Source organism: Chelonia mydas, chromosome 1 (assembly GCF_015237465.2).
Source record: "Chelonia mydas isolate rCheMyd1 chromosome 1, rCheMyd1.pri.v2, whole genome shotgun sequence".
Classification (NCBI taxonomy): Eukaryota; Metazoa; Chordata; order Testudines; family Cheloniidae; genus Chelonia; species Chelonia mydas.
Genome location: NC_057849.1, coordinates 28,043,699 through 28,062,979, shown reverse-complemented (window position 1 = coordinate 28,062,979; position 19,281 = coordinate 28,043,699). Strand labels below are relative to the sequence as shown.

The 19,281-nt window shown below is 43.8% G+C and overlaps 2 protein-coding genes across 4 annotated transcripts in view; both read right to left on the bottom strand.

Annotated features, from left to right (window-relative positions):
• Positions 1-8,713: 8,713 nt before the first annotated feature.
• PANX1 (pannexin 1) lies at positions 8,714-15,501 on the bottom strand. Its single transcript, XM_043528812.1, has 3 exons — positions 15,469-15,501; positions 10,528-10,751; positions 8,714-9,425 (listed from the first exon to the last, which is right to left on the bottom strand). The coding sequence occupies exons 1-3, from the start codon at positions 15,499-15,501 to the stop codon at positions 8,714-8,716; spliced, it is 969 nt and encodes a 322-aa protein (XP_043384747.1).
• HEPHL1 (hephaestin like 1) overlaps positions 10,613-19,281 on the bottom strand; it is a 106,252-nt gene continuing 97,583 nt past the window's right edge. For 2 of the 3 annotated variants that reach the window (XM_043528963.1, XM_043528973.1), the window contains one exon: positions 10,675-10,751. The gene's annotated coding sequence lies outside the window, so the exon portion shown is untranslated. Of the gene's footprint in view, positions 10,752-19,281 lie in introns of all 3 variants that reach the window. The other variant, XM_007059402.3, reaches the window with a different exon arrangement.

The following is a 19,281-nucleotide window of genomic DNA, read 5'->3' as shown; positions in this document are numbered from 1 at the left end:
AGCGTAGTGCCAAGAACCGATCCCTGTGGGACCCCACTGGAAATGGACCCACTCAGTGATGATTACCCACTTAGTTATATTTTGAGACCTATCCGCTAGCAAGTTTTTAATCCATTTAATATGTGCCATGTTAATTTTATATCATTCTAGTTTTTTTAATCAAAATATTGTGTGGTATCAAGTCAAGTGCCTTACAGAAATCTAGGTACATTAAGTCAACACTATTACGTCTGTTATTGTACCTCTTCAATAGGGATTTGGAGGGCCTCAGCCATCCTTTTCAGTAGTTTTTGAAATCCCTTATAGTTGCCCATCTGTGGAGCCATCAGCTTCACAGCCCCTCATCAGCCTCTTTGTCCTCTGCTTGAGGCTGTGTTGGAACCAGGAAGGGTTACTGGCGTGTTTATGTGTGCGGTGCCGTGGAGGAGACAGTCTTCTGTTCCCTCAGCCCACAGTTGCTCTGAGCCGACCGTGGTCCCCAACAAGGGCACCATGGGCAGTGGTGAGTAAGAATCTGGTAGCCGGGGATTAGAGAACCATTAGTTTGGGTTCAGTGGATCCCAGTATCATTCTTATAGGGAGTTCTGACACTCCTCACAAGATGTAAAGGGCTGTGGTGAGAAGCTGGGTGAGTCAAGATGCTGCTGGTACAGATATTCCTTGACCGCCAGTTTCGAAGATCAAGCTGAGGAGAATGTGCATGCTGGATCCACAGGCAATGCAGTGGATCCATGGTGCTGCAAGAGTTGATAGAGTCGGTGCCGAATGAAATGCTTATAGCTGACAGCAGGGGAAGATTGGGTTTCTGCAGAGCCATCGGTGCTAAGAATCTGAATGGTGCCGTGTGAGGTGGCGTAGACAGGTGACCTGGAACCAGGTTTTCCCACAGCGGTATTGCAGTCTCCACTAGAGTCATGGTACAGGTGCCCTGATCAGCCTGGTTCTGGTGCCAAGAGAGTCTGTGCCATGGCCACTGAGGTAGACAACATTAGGGTTTCATGCCAAACTTTTTCCCAAAATCCTGGATTTCGGTGCTGGGCATTACAATACCGTATGGTCAGACTCAGCTCAAGACTGAGCTTCAATAGGAACCATTCCAGACTGTGGAGTCTCAGATAATTATTGGTATCATGGGAAGCTTTCTTTAGAAGAAACCATGGTAGGCAATCTACCTCTGGGACTTCTGGCTCCCTGCTGTCTGTTGGAGGACAATGTTGTGGTTCTAGTCAGACAATAAGCCTGCACTTATGATCCGGGGCTCTGAAGGTCCTCATGCTGAGGGGAGTGGGGGGTGTCTAATGAGCCTGGTTTGGAAGCGTATATCATGGGCGTAGTCATTAGGAAGACCTGATGGCGGGCCTCCCTGTTCTTTCTAGCCTGACAGCTGAAGGTCTCACAAAGGGTGTATTTACTGGGACTGTGATTCTCCCAGATGGACACGACGATTATCCATCAGAGGCTGGGATAGCTCCCTTGCATGAGGGGCAGCATTTGAATTCGGGAGAACTGGATGACACCATACTGGTGACGAATAAGATTCTAACAACTAAAAAGGGTCGCAACAGTCAACCTAATGACTAAAACACTAACACTATAAACACTATGAGCTATAAATAATAAGAGAGAGGCTGGCCATCTCTGAGAGTCAGGCTCCATCTCTAAGCCCTGAGTTGGTGAGAAGAACTGAACAGTGGATAGTGTGCCTCAACCTTGAAACATGAGGACTGAGGAGTGCATGTGCGTTCTAAGGGTACTGTAGGCCGAAAGACTCCAATCTCTGGCAGATGCACACCATCAGAGGAATGTACATATGGATGATCAGTAGCTTTTAAGGTTTTTTACAGAGGGGTTTTTTAATTAAAGAGGGTCAGATGGCCATTTAGAAAAATCTCAGCTCCAATTTAAGAACAAACAAGGAGGAGTACCGATTTCAGAGTTAAATAGAAATATTTCTGGATAAAACTATTTTAGAAATAGCCTTTTAAAAAACGATCCTTCCTGTGACAGAGGGTTGCAGGTTTGCTTTGCAGCTATCATGCAATATGATGCACCATTATGTTTGTTCACACCCTAAGATATTTAAACTGAAGACATGTTTTTCTCAATTTTGGTGGAACAAAGTACTTGTATTGCAGCCATTGTCTCTTCAGCAAAGAGGTAGCATTATGGTTTTATGTCCTGTATTTTATTACATTAAGGCTTATCTTGGCCATAAGGTATAAAATACCCAAGTAGTTCTTATTGTACTATTCTAGCACCTAGGTTGTTCATTAATAATTCTGAGTGAAAGGTTTAACACTAATTACTTACTGGTTATCCCATTCACACTATCAACAAATCTTTTTTGCAGTGTTGATTCTACATATGTTAAAAGGAACCCAGTGAATAAGCTAAACGGGAAAGCAAATGTTAAGACTTATTTAGATACTGCTAGGCACTGTCATTAATGTTCTGTTTAAGTGTTTTTTAAACTGCATTTTTGGACAAAAGTTATAGCTGACACTAATCAGTTAAAAGGTCATTCTCATGCCAGACCATATGATAAAACCAGTGACTATTTAAAAGCTGTGAAAGATATGCATTACCATTCTGGTAATTAAGAAAAAAATCTCTTCCCACTACAGTAGAACGTCAGAGTTACGAACACCCAAGTTACGAACTGATCGGTCAACCACAGTGGCGGATTAAAGATTTTGCTGCCCCTAGGCCCTGAAATAATTGCCGCCCCAGCTCACCTCCACTCCGCCTCCTGCCCTGAGCGCGCTGCCGGGTCCTGCTTCTCCCCGCTCCCTGCCAGTGCTAGTGCGCGAAACAGCTTCGCGAAGAAGGGGGGAACGCGGCTCGCTTAGGAGAGGAGGCGGGGCCGGGGCGGGGATTTGGGGAAGGGGACCAATAGGGGCAGGGAGGGGGCGGGGAATGGGTGGAGTTGGGGCGGGGCCAGGGGTGGAGGGCATGAACCACGCCAGGGGAAGCAGCCTCTGGCTGCTATTATAAATTTGCCGCCCCTGCAAATTTGTCGGCGGAGGCGTTAATATGCCGCTGGTCAACCACACACCTCATTTGGAACAGGAAGTGCGCAATCAGACAGCAGAGACAAAAAAAAAAAGAAGCAAATACTGTACAGTACTGTGTTAAATGTAAACTAGTAACACAAAGGGAAAGTTTAAAAAAAAGATTTGACAAGGTCAGGAAACTGTTTCTGTGCTTGTTTCATTTAAATTAGGATGGTTAAAACCAGCATTTTTCTTCTGCACAGTAAAGTTTCAAAGCTGTATTAAGTCAATGTTCAGTTGTAAACTTTTGAAAGAACAACCATAACGTTTTGTTCAGAGTTACAAATAACCTCCATTGCCAAGGTGTTCGTAACTCTGAGGTTCTACTGTATACTCAAGAGTTCCATGGTAATTAGGCTTAATTTGCCATTTGAAAGAAATGCCATGATGCTGACATGAACCCCCATTTGGAACATTATTACAAATTGAATGAAACGCCCCCACAGCAATTAAAAAAACACACCCCATGAACGAATTATGGCAGTACCTTTCTGAATTACAGAATGCCTCTGTGGATCAATGATTTTGCCACAAAATATGTCCATATTTCTATCACCACATCATCGTCCTCTTCTGTTCGGTTTGTTTCAATTACCCTTTGTATCAGATCTTTAACTAAGATTGCAAACTCTGAGGCAGGGACTGTCTTCTTCTGTATCCTGCCTAGCCCAGTGGGCCCTGACTTGAGGCCTGTAGTTGCTACTGTAATATAACTGAGAATGTCATACATGCTTTTCTTATAAGGCGTGTCATGGAAGATGTGCGTTCTATACTGTATTTGAGACCTAATAAATGTTAAAAAGTGGCTATTTTAAACACAATGGATATAAAATACAGGTTCTTGACATCAGCACAGACAAGGCAAACCCCTGTAATAGGGGTTATCACTGTTCAGCCCCTAGTCTTTAGAATCCATTATTCAGAGGGACAAGTTAATATCAGTTAAGAAATAGAATTAAGGATTGAAATCTTGCAGTCCATACTCAAATAAAACTCCCATTAACTTTACAGGCTAGGGAGCCAAGAACACTTTAGTTCTAAACCCAGATCTAACACAGTCATCTCCTTTGATACCCACTGCAATGAATGGGATATTTTACCTCAACATAGTGTGATACAGGAGGGCCAAGGAACAGTGGGAGAGTGCTAGAGGGGAAATATATAAGCTCAAGGCTAATTAAGGTGTGGTTCCCTGTAGACTAGGGAAGGTGGCTTCAGGTTAATTGGAGCACCTGCGTCAGTTAAGGCCCTTTTAGGAACCTAATAAAACCCCCTGTGTCAGGCAGACAAGGGAGGAGGAGGAAGGACTGGAGCTTGGAGTGTGTTGAGAGATTTAGAAGACCTGAGAATTGAAGTAAGGGAGACCCTGCCCAGCAGGACAGGCAGACTCCCTTCCCCCCCAGCATCTAAGGACTGAGCGTAATCCCACCTAAGGGGGACGAGGGTAAGAAACCCACAGGGGCTGGGACTCAGAGTGAGGAGCAAACCCAGACCCCTCCCCTGCTTCCCTCCTCTACCACCTTCCCAGGCTAGTAGCAGGGCCCTCGGCACCCAAGAGCAGGGGCAAAGGGTGGCATCTTAGCTCCCTGCCAAGAAAAGCACAGGACCCACCAGACTAAAATCGGCCATCTTGCCACAACAGATGGAGTAAGAACTGCAGAATTGGACTCTAGGTGGCAAGTAACAAAGTCTGGCATTTCCAGCACTCTGTTACACACACCTCAATACCATGCCATCTCGGGATGGAATCTGTCCATCTGTCTCTAGTGTCTATGCAATTCAGTGTCTTGTCGCTGTAAGCACACTTCTACTGTTTAAATGGTCTCAGCTTCAACTGCTGCTTCTGGTAATTCATTCTGCATGCTAATTACCCGATGGATTTCACTTTTCCATAATTCATATTTAAGTGGTTTTATAAATAGTCAAACTCTAGATGATGCCTTTTGTGATATGAGGTTAACTGTACAATATGTAAACAGTCTGCAAACTGGTTTATCCTCTCTTGTGAACTGCTAGGAGCCCAAATCCAGTCTATTCATTGAGAAAGGCAGTGTCCTGTGTTCGGTGTGGCTTGTATTGGAGGTGGGGAGAGAGGGCAGTTGTCCTGTGCTATAACCCTCAAAAGAGGAGCGCGCAGGAGCAATCAGCATGAAGAATCTATAAGTCTTTGACGAACCTTCTTATCTTCGTTGCTTGCGCTTGTATCGCAACTGGGGAGCAGATCTGTTAAAACTAAACAAAAGCAAATGCTTGTTACAATGAAAATCCATCACACCATTTCGTCACAAGCAAATATTCCTGCTTTCCTTACAACAAAATACCAGCCTCAGAGATTTAAAAAACACAAACCCGCAACCTATTTTCACCTTTGCTTTGTGCTATAGCTAGGCTAGTGTGTGGCTTTATACAGGGACATACTCAAAGGGCACCCTCCTAGTGGCACTACCTGTCAAATGCTGAGCCTGAGGAGCACCTTACAGCTTCCTTTTGGAAATGCAGAACCCAGAGCTAGTGTAGAACCACGAGCTGGTGCATGGGGTTCTGGAGCCATGCCCCAGGCATATCTCCACTTCTAGGGTGGTCAGTAGTGCTATGATTCTGGCTGTTCCTGTCCTCTGAGGTGTGGGAAAGAAATCTTCTTGGCGCCTTTTTTGTTCTTGTGCAAAGGAACTAGAATCAGTACCTAGGTTTGTAAAATCTTTTATTAAATCCTGCTAATATCACTATAGGCAGGCAAAAATATGGGGGCAGTTAAATGCGACCCTTAGTCCTCCTAGTGCAGATCAAAGACCACAATCATCATACTCAACCTTCATACAAAACCTATAAAAATGAGAGCTGACTGGTGAACCATACATCCATTTCATGACACCTTTTGAGTTTCAACATTTGTTTTCATTCCACATCGGAACACAACAAAAACCTCTTGAACACTTTCACGAAACAGAATCAAGTTGAAAGATCAGTTTTCAGATTCAAAAAAGGTCAGGTTTTCAGTAAGTTACTCCCTCTCAGTGACTGGACAATCCACCATGAACCTCAGAAACTTTCCTGTTGAAATCGACACATTTTAGCTTTGACAAAACAGCACATTCCAGCAACAAACTGTTAGTCACCAGTGTTCTGACCAACTCTAATAAAAACATTCCTGTCATTAGGGCAGCTTGGATTTTTTATTTTATTTTGCAAGTGTTTATATGGGGGAGGGGAGTGACTTAGAGTACTACATCATGAACATTTCTCTTAAGCTGATGCTTCCTCCATTATATTAGGCAGAAGAGACAGTATCACTACTGTGCTGAAAAATTATTTAAGTATCCCCTGCCTTGGACACTGTTCTTTGACTTAATCTCAGTGTTCTCCAGTGCTAACATAGTATCTTTCATGAATTCCTTATGGAGGCTAACGATGAGTTGTCACCGATGAACATTTTACAAAGAATTCCTAAAAATGTTAGCACATGCTTCTAAAACATATTGGTGAAGGGGATACTGGCAGTAGGTTCCTGATGTTTCCATTATTGTTCCACAGCTGCATCTGCAGTTCCCTCCTATCTGAGCTAAATATGGTCAGAGTTCCCAGCCATTCCCGCCACTGCAGGAAGAGGCTCTCTCTCTCTCTCCATGTACAACAAGACTGGTAATTTCCTTCAAACAGAGATTTGGAATCACAATCAACACCATAAGTGGAAAGAGCATTATCTGAAGCCAGGTTATGTTTCTGTAGAAAGAGCAGGATCTGAGTGAGTGCTCTGTAATATAAAATATGCTACCCTCATTACCATAGTATCTGAACACTTATTCTCGTATTATCATGATTGCTCAATAGAATTAACCGGGTCTGGGCAGGGGATGGACTATTATGGTTTAAGTGCTCTCTTCTGCATTCTGACACCCTATGATCTTGGTGAAATCACTTCGGGCCAGATTTTCCCCTCTCCTCTGTGACCAAGTAAGGCCCCACTGCAGTAGAACTGGAGTGGTCCCTCTGCATGTGGCAATGGTCATGAAGGAGTTGTAGACATAGGTGCTGGAGCTAGGGATGGGGTGGGGGTGCTGCCACACCCCTAGGCTTGAAGTGGTTTCCATTATATACAAGGTTTACAGTTTGGTTCAATGACTCTCAGCACCCCCACTCTAGAAATTGTTCCTGCATTCCAGCTTGTAGATCACAAACCAAGAAGGGACTGCTGTGACCATCTAGTCTGACTGTTTAATTCAGGCCACAGAACCACCCTGAATTAATTCCTATTTGAACTAGAGTATATCCTTTAGAAGCATATCCAATTGTGATTTAACAAATGCCAGTCATACGATCCTTGGTAAATTGTTCCAACTAGGTTCTCTGATAAAAATGTGTGCCTTATTTCCTGTGTGAGGCCCTGCATACATTACAGGGCCTTTGGCAGCATAGCTATGCCTGCGTAGCCCCCTAGCATAGATGCAGTGTATAGCGACAGAAGGAGGAGATCTGATAGTACAGGAATACCACACTCCCCTACTGATGTTAGCTATGCTGACAGAATCCCTCTAACTGTATCTACACTGGGGGATCAGCATACCTATGTCGGTCAGAAATGTGGTTTTTTTTCATATTCCTGGCTGTCATAACCATGTTGCTGTAAGTTTTAACTGTAGATCAAGCCTTAGGAATCCTTTGGTGCAGAGTACTACCCCCCTTAATGGGCTCCCTCCACCCCCGAACAGGGGAGGTTTGGACAGGGAGCATGAGAGAAGTCTAGCTGGCTCAGTGGCTTATACATAAATAGTTTCCCTTGCCACACAGAGTAGACAGCCAGCAATAACGGGGCTCTGCTGCTACCCTGGCGCTAAAAGGAGTCCCTTTCCCCAATACCACCCCATCGGATCTCGCGTGTGTGTGAGAGAGAAGAGGGAGGATTAACTTCTATGCATCTTTGTTCCTGTAGCCTGAAGAATACCAGCCTTTCACATCGTCTTTAAAACAAAATCATGACACCACTAACTTCCCCATCTTATCTTAGTTCTATCTCTAAATGCAAACACATTGTACAGTGACTGTACACTTTACTACTTTGTGATTGATCCAAAGGACTAAGAACTCAGTAACCAACAGCTGCTACCACCACTTCTGCTAGGCTTAAAGCTGATGAGACCTGAAGTCAGGAAGGGCTAACACAGATCTAAGAGCCTCTTCTGGCTCTAGCCCTCTGCCACAGGTTAGACCCCTACCTACAAATCATGCAGGAGAGCTAAGACAGGCACATGACTTCCTTACTTTTTTCCTTACCCATCAGTTCAAATTACCCAAGTAATATTATTGCACAAACACCATATTAATTGGAAGTGACATTTCTCAAAAGCAAGTGCCTAAGCTGTAGGTGGAAAAATTGCATCTTTGCTTATATATTTTGCAGGCACACTTTAGGCATCTATTTTTGAAAATTTGGTCCATTATGACAAACAAATAAAAATACTACAATAGCTTTCAACAACATAACCCTCCTGTGGTTTAACTGAAGTTATAAGAATGTAAGCAGACTGTATTGTTAGGTATAAGCTAGTCAATTTTCTTATACGGCACATTTAAGTCTTTGCACACAATAATTCTAAGGCTTCTATTTGCTTAGATGCAGAATTACATAACATAAGAAACAATTCTTCTTCTTATTCAGGCCTATATTAATGGATACACCATTTAAACACAACAAGCAGCCCAACTTTACCTTGTAGTTCTGTTGTACTCCTTTCTGGTTCTTCTGTAATTTTCTCTTCAGGCTTCTCTTTTACAGCTGCTGGCTTCCCATCTACAGTATCTGTCATCTTAATCGTACCAAGGTTTGGCAACAGATGGATTATGTTACATTTCCCAGGGCCTGCAATATTCTCCAGCACTTTGAGGCACTTGTATGATTTAAGCTCACTTACATTTTCCTCAATGAAGAGGAGGTAGAGGCTTAAATCATCATAATTTGACTTGAGTTTCAGAACATCAAACGTTGGCAGAATTTCATATACTTTAAGAATGTCTGAGCTTCGCCTGAATGGGACGAGCATGGCATACATTACAAGAGGCATCACCAAAAGATACACAATTAAGTTAATGTAACTGAGTAGCTGGAAGACACCAACAGCAATAAGCTTACATTGAATTAGTTCTGGAACTGTAGTGTCATTCTTTAAGATTCCAGTTTTGATGGTGCACAAAAACTCATCAGTCATAGAGGAGAGACTGATATAATAGCCCAGATAGAGGCATGCAAACAGGATAATTGCTAGTGTTAGTAAACGGCAAACAACATATTTGATTATTAAGTTTTTGGAGGTTTTCTTTGTCTTCAGGTATTGTTCCACAATGGGGTATTTAAAGTGGCTTTCAGATATCTCCCACAAACTGGAAAAAGAAAAAAAAACCAGACCAATCATTGCAAGAATCATTCTGCCATATTAAATAAGCCGAACACTTTGACACACACAAACAAAAGGCCTGATTCTGATCTCACAGACACTGTTGTAAATCACGAGTTACTCTACTGAAATCAATGAAGTAGCACTTGTGTAAAACAGATGTGAGGGCATTCTCAAAACCAGAATTCCGGTACATTCATTAGGACTGAATACAACTGTTTACAAGACAAGTAGAAAGGTCAACAGGAAAAATGCCCAAGCCTCAAACAGAATAAGTAAAATACTAAAAAGAAATTTTTAATTGCAACTCAAGCATTGATACTCAAATCCCACCTAAGAGAAAGAGCGGACACAGCTGCAACATGTCTTACATTAAGATGAAAATGGCATTTTACCTGCCAGGACCTAACTTAAGAGATCCATGCCTACTCACTATTAAAGAAACAATTTTCAGTTCTTATTTGTAATTTTTATTTCGTCTGAAGAAAGAGAAGAGGAGAAATTGCTGCACTGTCCAGGGAGACTGTGAAACTGAGGTTGGTTAGAACAGTGCAGCAACTAATTCAAGAGAGGGAGACTGGAAAAGACAAATATTTTAAAAAGAAGAAAAAGAAAAAAGGAGTCTTTGCAGAAACTACTCTGAGAAGAACAGCATGGCAGGGGAGCCCAGTAGTGGCTTTCCACATCAAAGGATGTGAAAAATAACTATACCGGTAGGTAAGGAATGCAGCCACCAGCACTTCCTAATGCTGTTTTAGGCAATACTGACATCCATTGTAGCAAAGGAAACACAGAGCCACCTCAGGCTGGGACTGGTCTACAAAGGGAGAGGAAGAAGACCTGATTTTCAAGTATTTTGTTTGAAAAAAGTAGCTATTTGTAAGTTCTAACTCCACACACACATTTTATTATCAATTTGGGATCTTAAATTTTTAATCACAGTTTTAAAAAAACATTTCAGCTCATCTTTAAAATGTCTGCTATAAATTTACAGTACGTGTCTGTGATTTACAAGTGTTCCAAACATATTATACTTATTAAAGGCTAAAAGAAATAAAGGCCAAAAATACCAAGCTACAGCACCTTACCTCTGTGTCAAGTTTTCATTAACAGCTGGAGGCAGGCTACCGGGGTCTCTAGTGTCTCCACTGTGAAAGCTATTAGCTGCTTTGATTGCCCTGTTGTAGGCCTTGTCAAGTTCTTCCATAATAAATTTCAGATCTGAGCAAAGATGAGGTGCTGCAGTGAAGCGCCAGAACAAGCATGGTAGATACAACAGGATAGCAACTAGTAGCAGGATGTATGGGAAAAACTGGAAGAGAAAAATAGCATTAAAAGTTGTTAGATTAGAATCAATCTGTAACAAAACAAGCCAAATAAGACTATTTTCTTGGGCAAGGCACTCTGTTTTATAAAACCCATTCTCACACTAACCAGGGTGAGTAGGAAACTTTCTTACTGGGTTGGGGGAAGGGGGAAGCCAAAAATTTATGCAGAATTTAAGCTTTTGTTCTTTTTTAAAGAAAGAAAAAGAAACTAAACTAGGAAATAGTCCTATAGCTACAAAGAAAAGCTCCCATTGAGAACTAATGCAGAGCCATCTTCCTGAGTGTGCAGACAGATAGATCCACTGCCTCTGCTGCTGCTCAGAGTTTGCCAAACAGAAGCAGAGTGAACGTAACAAAATTCGGGACCACATTTTCACCACAGCTATTCAGAACTGTGTGGGCCAGTGTGAAACTGACAAGAACGTCATTTGATGTGGACACAGTGGCAAAATGAGGACAGACACATACATGGCATTAAACAGCTGGCCGCACCTTTTATTAAGCTTTAACACAAGGGAGGGGCACTACCTTCCCATCACTCATACTCTCCTATACCAGGCATTTAATTGGATCCAGTGCAGGGGTTACAGAGCTCTGACCATATAGCATGGTGTAGGCTCTCCTCAGCCTACTCCCCCAACGCCCAGGATTCAGTTCTCTGAGTCCTAGCACCCTTCGTTATGGCGAGGGAGACAGAGGGTGTAGAGGGATGGGGACCTTGGCCATGGGAGCGACAAAGTCTCACCTTATCCCATGAGCCCAAGGGCCATCACCAAAATCCCAGGTCTTCTACCTCAGCGAACTATTCATTTTATTTTTTGACTGCACTGGAAACAGGCTGCAAGTTGTGAGGAATTAACAACTCAACCCAAGAACCTCAGTTAACTACTAAGCACCTTTGTACTTAACCAATTGTGGCTCGAAGGTGCTGTGAGGAAGGCGAAAAACTCCCTGATTCTCAGTCAACTGGCCCCAGGAGAAAAAAATTCCTTCCTGACCCCCAACTGGAGATTGGCTAGACCCGCAGCACCTGTCAGGCCAGGTTCCCATTCCTAGTTCAGGATGGTAGGGTGGGCTGCTGGAACGGAGCAGAAGAGGATCCACATGGCCCCAGTTCCAGGTTGAATCCTGGGAGCTGGGAAATGTAGGCCAATCAGCAGCCCACCCTACCTGGGAGTTGGTCAATTGCAGGGCTCTACATATTGGTCTCTTGGTAGTAATTGTTTTATAAAACTTCCAAATCTGATTAAGTGTTACTACTTTCTTCCTATATAAGGATGGTTATAAAACACATGTACTGTAAGCTTATAACACTATTCATGCCAGTATAGCCTACTCAGTGCATGCCCTTATCATGTGTAAATAAATCATATAATAATGGCAATACATTCTCACGGTTGTTTGTAGTAGTGCTGTAGCTGCACTGGTCCCAGGATGAGACAGAGACAAGCAGGGGGAGATAATGTCTTTTATTGGACCAACTTCTGTTGGTGGATGGGACAAGCTTTTGAGCATCACAGAGCTCTTCTTCTGGTCTTCTCGTCCCTTCCACCAATCTCACCCACTTTGTCCCTCTCAATATATTCTCAAGGCACATTTATATTAAATGTATAATGTATAAAGCAGCAATAATATCTGAAAATCCTTTCAAATGCATATATTGTCTAATTCTACCAAACATAATTATCCATCTTATTCATCCATGAACTTCTAAATTACCATGCTTTAACTTTTAGTTCAAAGCATATTCTAATGAACTCCAGTATCAGAACCCAGGGAATTGTAATTATAGTCACGATGACCAAAATTCATTTGGTTTTAAATTATAAAATTTTTTTTTCCCCTCAACACATACATTTGAAAGTCCATGAAGAGATCATCAGCAGGTTCAAATGGATGATGTAGTTCTACTGAAGTCAACGGATCTACACAGATTTCACCGGCTGAGGATCTGGCCCACTCAGTTGGTCACTGTGGCTAGTAGCCCTCTCTTGCATTTTCAGCAAAGATAAAGATGCTACCTGAATTTGCTCTGTGTTACCTGATGCACATACGCCTATGGAGGAAAGCTGCTTCCAACATCTAATACAACTGTGACAAAATCCTGTGAACTGCCTCGACTCTTACTCACTCACTTAGCATACCTTTATACATATACCTTAGGAAACAATGTCTCTCAACAGCAGGAGACGATACACACTCTGACTACAATTAACATGCCAATCAGGAAACGTGCCGTGTTCTAAAACGGTAACAGCCAAGTCAAAAATTTGCAAGCATTAATCATAGTAAATAACAAATTTGTGAAGCATTAATTGCTGATTAAAACCTGAAATTGCTGTGCTACGTGTGGCATGGGAAGCTTAACTACTTCAGCTTCTATTGCTGGCCACTACTTATATTGCTTGATCCCATCACAGTTATATGTGGGCAAAGACACTGGTTCAGTTTTCCAAGTCCTCAAGAAAAATAGTGCCATTGTGCACGCATTTTATAATCGGAACAGATGGGGCAGGGTGCAAGGGGGACTAGCCCAGACACAAATTAGTTTTCAAAAACTCATCATGATTAGGAAGTGAGGAAGACTGTGATTTGGGTGGGTGAGGGACTTTCTAGCCAGCAAGGACCCAGTGCTGGGCTGGGCACATACCTTTACACCTCCTGGGTTGTGGGCTGGTTGTGGAATTTATTTACTTTGAAATCTTGTCCTTCTGCCACCCATCCACAGCTCTCACCACATCCATCTTCTGCCTCATAGCATCAGTTATCCTCCCTTTGCCCCACTGGCTCCATCACCCCTTCCTGGTTTCTCTCACCCCTCTACAGTCCCTCATCACCTCTATCTCATCCTCTTCCCCTTTCCACCTCAATCTTCTCCCTCTTCTCAACCACAGCCATACCCTTTTCCTCACCTCTCATGATATTTACCCAGCTGTGGCCCTCCCTCCATTCCCCACCTCCTGCACCTGTCCCAGACCCCACCTCTGCCCCTCTTGTGCCTCCATTCCTAACCTCATGCCCATCCCCCTCCTTCCCCCTCTCTTGATGTCTCTGGACCACCCACTCCATCTCTTATTTAAAAAAAATTACATCAATCCAGAACCTCTTCCTATCTTGCTTCTTTCAGCTCCTGTCTCTCACAGAGACCTGGATCCCTTTGTTCAACATTGCCTCTTTAGCTGCCCTCCTACAGAGAGGCCTTTCCTTCTCTCACACTCCCCACCATGGATCAGACCATGAGCTGGAGGTGGGGGTCACAAAAGCAGAAGTTTCTTCTCTGCTCTCCTCCTCTAACCCCTCCATGTGCCTCTCCATTTCCTGCTCTCCCTCATACCCACTTTCATCCCCTCCCCTACTCTTCTCCTTAACCTCACTCTCCTGTGGCTCTTTTACCTCACAATACAAGCATGTTCCAGTCTCTCCCATCTTTAAAAAACCCCAACATGTTTGACCCCACTTGCCCCACCTTCCCCAGTCTCCTTTTCATCTCTAAGCTCATTGAACACACTTCAGAATCACTATCTGGAGTTCCTCTCCTCCAATTCCATTCTAGACCCTCTCCAATCCGGCTTCCACCACTTGCACTCAAATGAAATTGCTCTCACCAGAGTCTCTAATGACCTCTTCCTAGCCAGAGCTCAGAACCAGTACTCCATCCTCATCCTCCTTGACCTATCAACTACCTTCTACACAGTCAACCATGCTTTTCTTCTTGAAATCTTTTCCTCCCTGGGCTTCCACAGCACTGTCCTCTCCGGGTTCTCTCTCATCTCTCCTTCACTGTGTCCTTCAGGGGATCCTCCTCATCCCTCATCCAGCTTTTTGTGGAGTTTCCACTGAGATCTTTCCGGGATCCCCTTCTTTTCTCGCTCTACACCTTATCTCTGGGTAAACTCATCTTCAAACACAAATTCAATTACCAAACGCTGTACTGATGACTCACAGATCTACCTCTCTGCTCCAGACCTGTCTCCTTCTGTTCAAACTAAAACCTCTGCCTGTCTCTCTGACACCTTCTTCTGCATGTCTGGTCACCAGCTGAAATTCAACATGACTAAAACACAGCATTCAATCTACCACCTTCAATTCCTTTCCCTCCACCTCTTTTCTCAACCACTGTGCACACCACCACCACCCTGCCTGTCATGCAGCCAAATAACCTGGTTGTCATCTTCAGCTTGATCCTCTCTTTAGGTCCTCACATCCAGACTATGTCTAAATATTGCAGATTATTTCTGTATAACATCTGTAAGATACAGCCTTTCCTATCCATTCACACAGCTAAAACTCGCACCCAGTCTCTCATCATCTCAAGTCTCAATTACTGCAACATTATTCTCCCTGACCTTGACAAATGCAATCTTGTCCCTGCATCCATTCAGAATGCAGTTGCAAATTTCATTTTCCTAACCCACTGCTTTGACCATGTCATGCCCCTCTTTTTGCATTCCTCCACTGCCTCCCTTTTCTCTATCAAATTAAACATAAGCTTCTTGCCTTCACTGTTAATGTCCTTTACCACCCATCTGCACCCCACTTATCTTTCATTCACTATCGAGATGTTGACTCCCACCTCTGGTGAGACAATGATGCCAGCCTCCCTCCTCCACTTATTACATTTTCAAACAAGAATCTTTGTGCTTTCTCCCAGGCTACCCCTCAGGCTTGGGAGGTGCTCCCCACGAACCTCCACAAACCTACCTCATTATCCTCCTTCAAATCCTCCTTTGCCATGACACCTACAAAAATCCAGACCACTGATTTGTTGAACCTACTGCCTATCTTGCTGACCAATATCATTCCATTGTTTCTTGGTACTCCTCCATCTGTTGTCTCTTATCTTATACCTAGATTGTAAACCCCTTGATGCAGAGACTTTTGTTCTATGTTAGTACAGTGTGTGGCACAATGGGGTCCGGGTCCATGACTAGGGCAGGTGCTGGGCTAATTAATGATAATATTAATGAGAGCACAAGGGGAACCTTGCAGATGTTTGTTTTGTGTTCCACACCTGGAAAGAAACAGCATTTGTGCCTGTTTTATCTGGAAGCAGCAGTCTTCATTTACCAAGCATTCCATGATGTTTTCAAGGTCTGGTTCATAACCCTCTTTCCTCATCTCATTATCCTCATCAGTTTTTCTTTACGTGTGTTAACTTGTGAACAGAAGATAATTTCCACTTGAAACTTCTGATATGAACGCAGAAGCAGAGAAGAAAAGCAAAAGATGATCGGACAGTAGAATCATAGGAGTCAGAATGAAAAGGATTTATTAAATTATCCAGCTCATCTAACCAATATTTAAATAATCTTATTTACACTGCCATACCGATCTTTTAAAAAGAACAGTGGGCAAAATAAGTCTTCACTTAAAAAAAAAATTCATGACATTTGTACCTGATAAACAACTGGCACTTGGTGTATGGATCAAAGCATGCAATTTGCCTTTCAAAAAATGTATTTCAATGTCTCACAATTCACAAGGTGGCAGTATTACATCAAGGAGTGGAGAGATGTCTCTGGGATAGTTAGCATTACATTAGCCATGTTTCTTGTTGGTGCTAAAGACTTATATGGTCAAATAAATTGAAGAGTTTTACTAACCCTTAAATGAAATTCAGTTTTGCCCCAGAGTGCTTTAGTTCTAAGATTATGAGTAGGGCCTGTTTTAACAGCATTTTGTGACGTTTATAATGCTGGATGTGAACTAGTAAATATGAATACAGTATACTCCTGTTTATCCGAAACCCTATTATCTGAACCTCCACGTTATCCAAATCCCTTCCTTGTCCCCCAGCATGAGATATATGCTGCAGAAGGCACGTATGTTGTGCAGCTCACGATAGGGGAAAAGGAGGGGATTCGGATAACGCAGAGGTTCAGGTAATAGAGCAGAGACTCCCAGCCAGGACTGCAAGGAGGAGGAAGAGGACAAGTCCCTGGCCACAGGGGAGACCATACTGCCGCTAAACAGCTCCTGTGGCAGTGCAGGTGACACCCTGCGTGCACAAAGGGGAGGCTGCGATCCTGACGGGGCAGAGCAGAGAGCCCCCCGCTCCCCCCTTCCCCCCCAGCCAGAATCGAGAGAAGAACAAGCCCCTGGCCATGGGGAAGGCCAACCTGCTGCTGAATGGCACTTGCCTTTTCAATTATCCGAATGCCTGATTATCCAAATAAAGTCCATCCCCCCCATGCTATTTGGATAATCTGGAGTTTAAAAAGAGCTCTCCAACCTGGAGACTCTCATAAATAACCAACCTTCCATACAAATGGACTTTACGAAATAAGACAGGAGATCTACATTACACAATTCACCTCTCTACAAAGGAAAAAGGAATGTAAGCTGTCTAAAACCCTACCTGCCACTTGGGGTCACAACAGTGGTACCCCTAACTCACCCAGCAATATCGTCAATCTATCCAGCTACACACTCAGCCCGGCAGATGAGTCTGTCCTATCTCAGGGACTCTCTTTCTGCCCCGCCACCCCCAAAAACATGATACAGTTCTGCGGTGATCTGGAAGCCTACTTCCGCCGTCTCTGACTCAAAGAATACTTTCAAGATAACACTGAACAGCGCACTGATACACAGACATCCTCCCACCAACAGCACAAGAAGAACGCCACATGGACTCCTCCTGAGGGTCGAAATGACAGTCTGGACCTATACATAAGATGCTTCTGCCAACGTGCACAGGTAGAAATTGTGGAAAAACAACATTGCTTGCCTCATAACCTAAGTTGTGCAGAACACAATGCCATCCACAGCCTCAGAAACAACCCTGACATTATAATCAAAGAGGCTGATAAAGGAGGTGCTGCTGTCATCATGAACAGGTCTGACTACCAAAAGGAGGCTGCCAGACAACTCTCCAATACCAAATTCTACAGGCCACTTTCCTCAGATCCCACTGAGGAATACACTAAGAAACTGCACCATCTACTCAGGACACTCCCTACACTAACACAGGAACAAATCAACATACCCTTAGAGCCCCGACCGGGGTTATTCTATCTACTACCCAAGATCCACAAACCTGGAAATCCTGGACGCCCCATCATCTCGGGCATTGGCACTCTCACTGAAGGACTGTCTGGATATGTGGACTCTCTACTCAGACCCTACGCCACCAGCACTCCCAGCTATCTCCGTGACTCCACTGATTTCCTGAGAAAACTACAATGCATTGGTGATCTTCCAGAAAACACCATCCTAGCCACTATGGATGTAGAGGCTCTCTACACAAACATCCCACACACAGATGGAATACAAGCTGTCAGGAACAGTATCCCTGATGATGCCACAGCCCAACTGTTTGCTGAACTCTGTGACTTTATCCTCACACACAATTACTTCAAATTCGGTGACAATATTTACCTCCAGACCAGTGACACCGCTATGGGCACCCGCATGGCCCCACAATATGCCAACATTTTTATGGCTGACCTGGAACAACGCTTCCTCAGCTCTTGTCCACTCATGCCCCTTCTCTACCTATGCTACATTGATGACATCTTCATCATCTGGACCCATGGGAAGGAAACCCTGGAAGAATTCCACCATGATTTCAATAGCTTCCACCCCACCATTAACCTCAGCCTGGACCAATCTACACGGGAGGTCCACTTCCTAGACGCCACGGTGCAAGTAAGTGACGGTCACATTAACCGCACCCTATACCGAAAACCCACCGACCACTATGCTTACCTTCATGCCTCCAGCTTCCACCCTGGACACACCACACGATCCATTGTCTACAGCCAAGCGCTGAGGTACAACTGCATTTGCTCCAATCCCTCAGACAGAGATCAACACCTACAAGATCTTCATCAAGCATTCTCAAATATACGATACCCACACGAGGAAATAAGGAAACAGATCAACGTGTACCCAGAAGCCAGACGTGTACCCAGAAGCCTCCTGCTGCAAGACAAGCCCAAGAAAGAAATCAAGAGAACTCCACTGGCCATCACATACAGTCCTCAGCTAAAACCTCTCCAGCGCATCATCAGTGATCTACAGCCCATCCTGGACAATGATCCCTCACTTTCACAGGCTTTGGGAGGCAGGCCAGTCCTCACCCACAGACAGCCCACCAACCTGAAGCATATTATCAACAACTACAGCAACTACACACCACACCATAGTAACTCTAACTCAGGAACCAATCCATGCAACAAACCTCGATGCCAACTCTGCCCACATATCTACACCAGCGACACCATCACAGCACCTAACCAGATCAGCCACACCATCACCGGTTCATTCACCTGCATGTCCACCAACGTAATATACGCCATCACGTGCTAGCAATGTCCCACTGCTATGTACGTTGGCCAAACTGGACAGTCCCTACGTAAAAGGATAAATGGACACAAATCAGATATTAGAAATGGCAATATACAAAAACCCGTAGAACACTACTTCAACCTCGCTGGACACACAATAGCAGATGTAAAGGTAGCCATCCTGCAGCAAAAAAACTTCAGGACCAGACTTCAACGAGAAACTGCT

What these genes read in the sequence shown, in the direction of transcription:
- PANX1 (XM_043528812.1), bottom strand. Translation starts at nt 15,501, where the DNA reads ATGGCAAAGGAGGATTTGAAGGAGGATAATGAG. An exon ending in ATTTGAAGGAGGATAATGAG is followed by an intron (nt 10,752 to 15,468) that starts GTAGGTTTGTGG and finishes TTTCTCTTCCAG; the next exon opens with TTTTTCCCATACATCCTGCT. An exon ending in AATGAAAACTTGACACAGAG is followed by an intron (nt 9,426 to 10,527) that starts GTAAGGTGCTGT and finishes TTCTTTTTCCAG; the next exon opens with TTTGTGGGAGATATCTGAAA.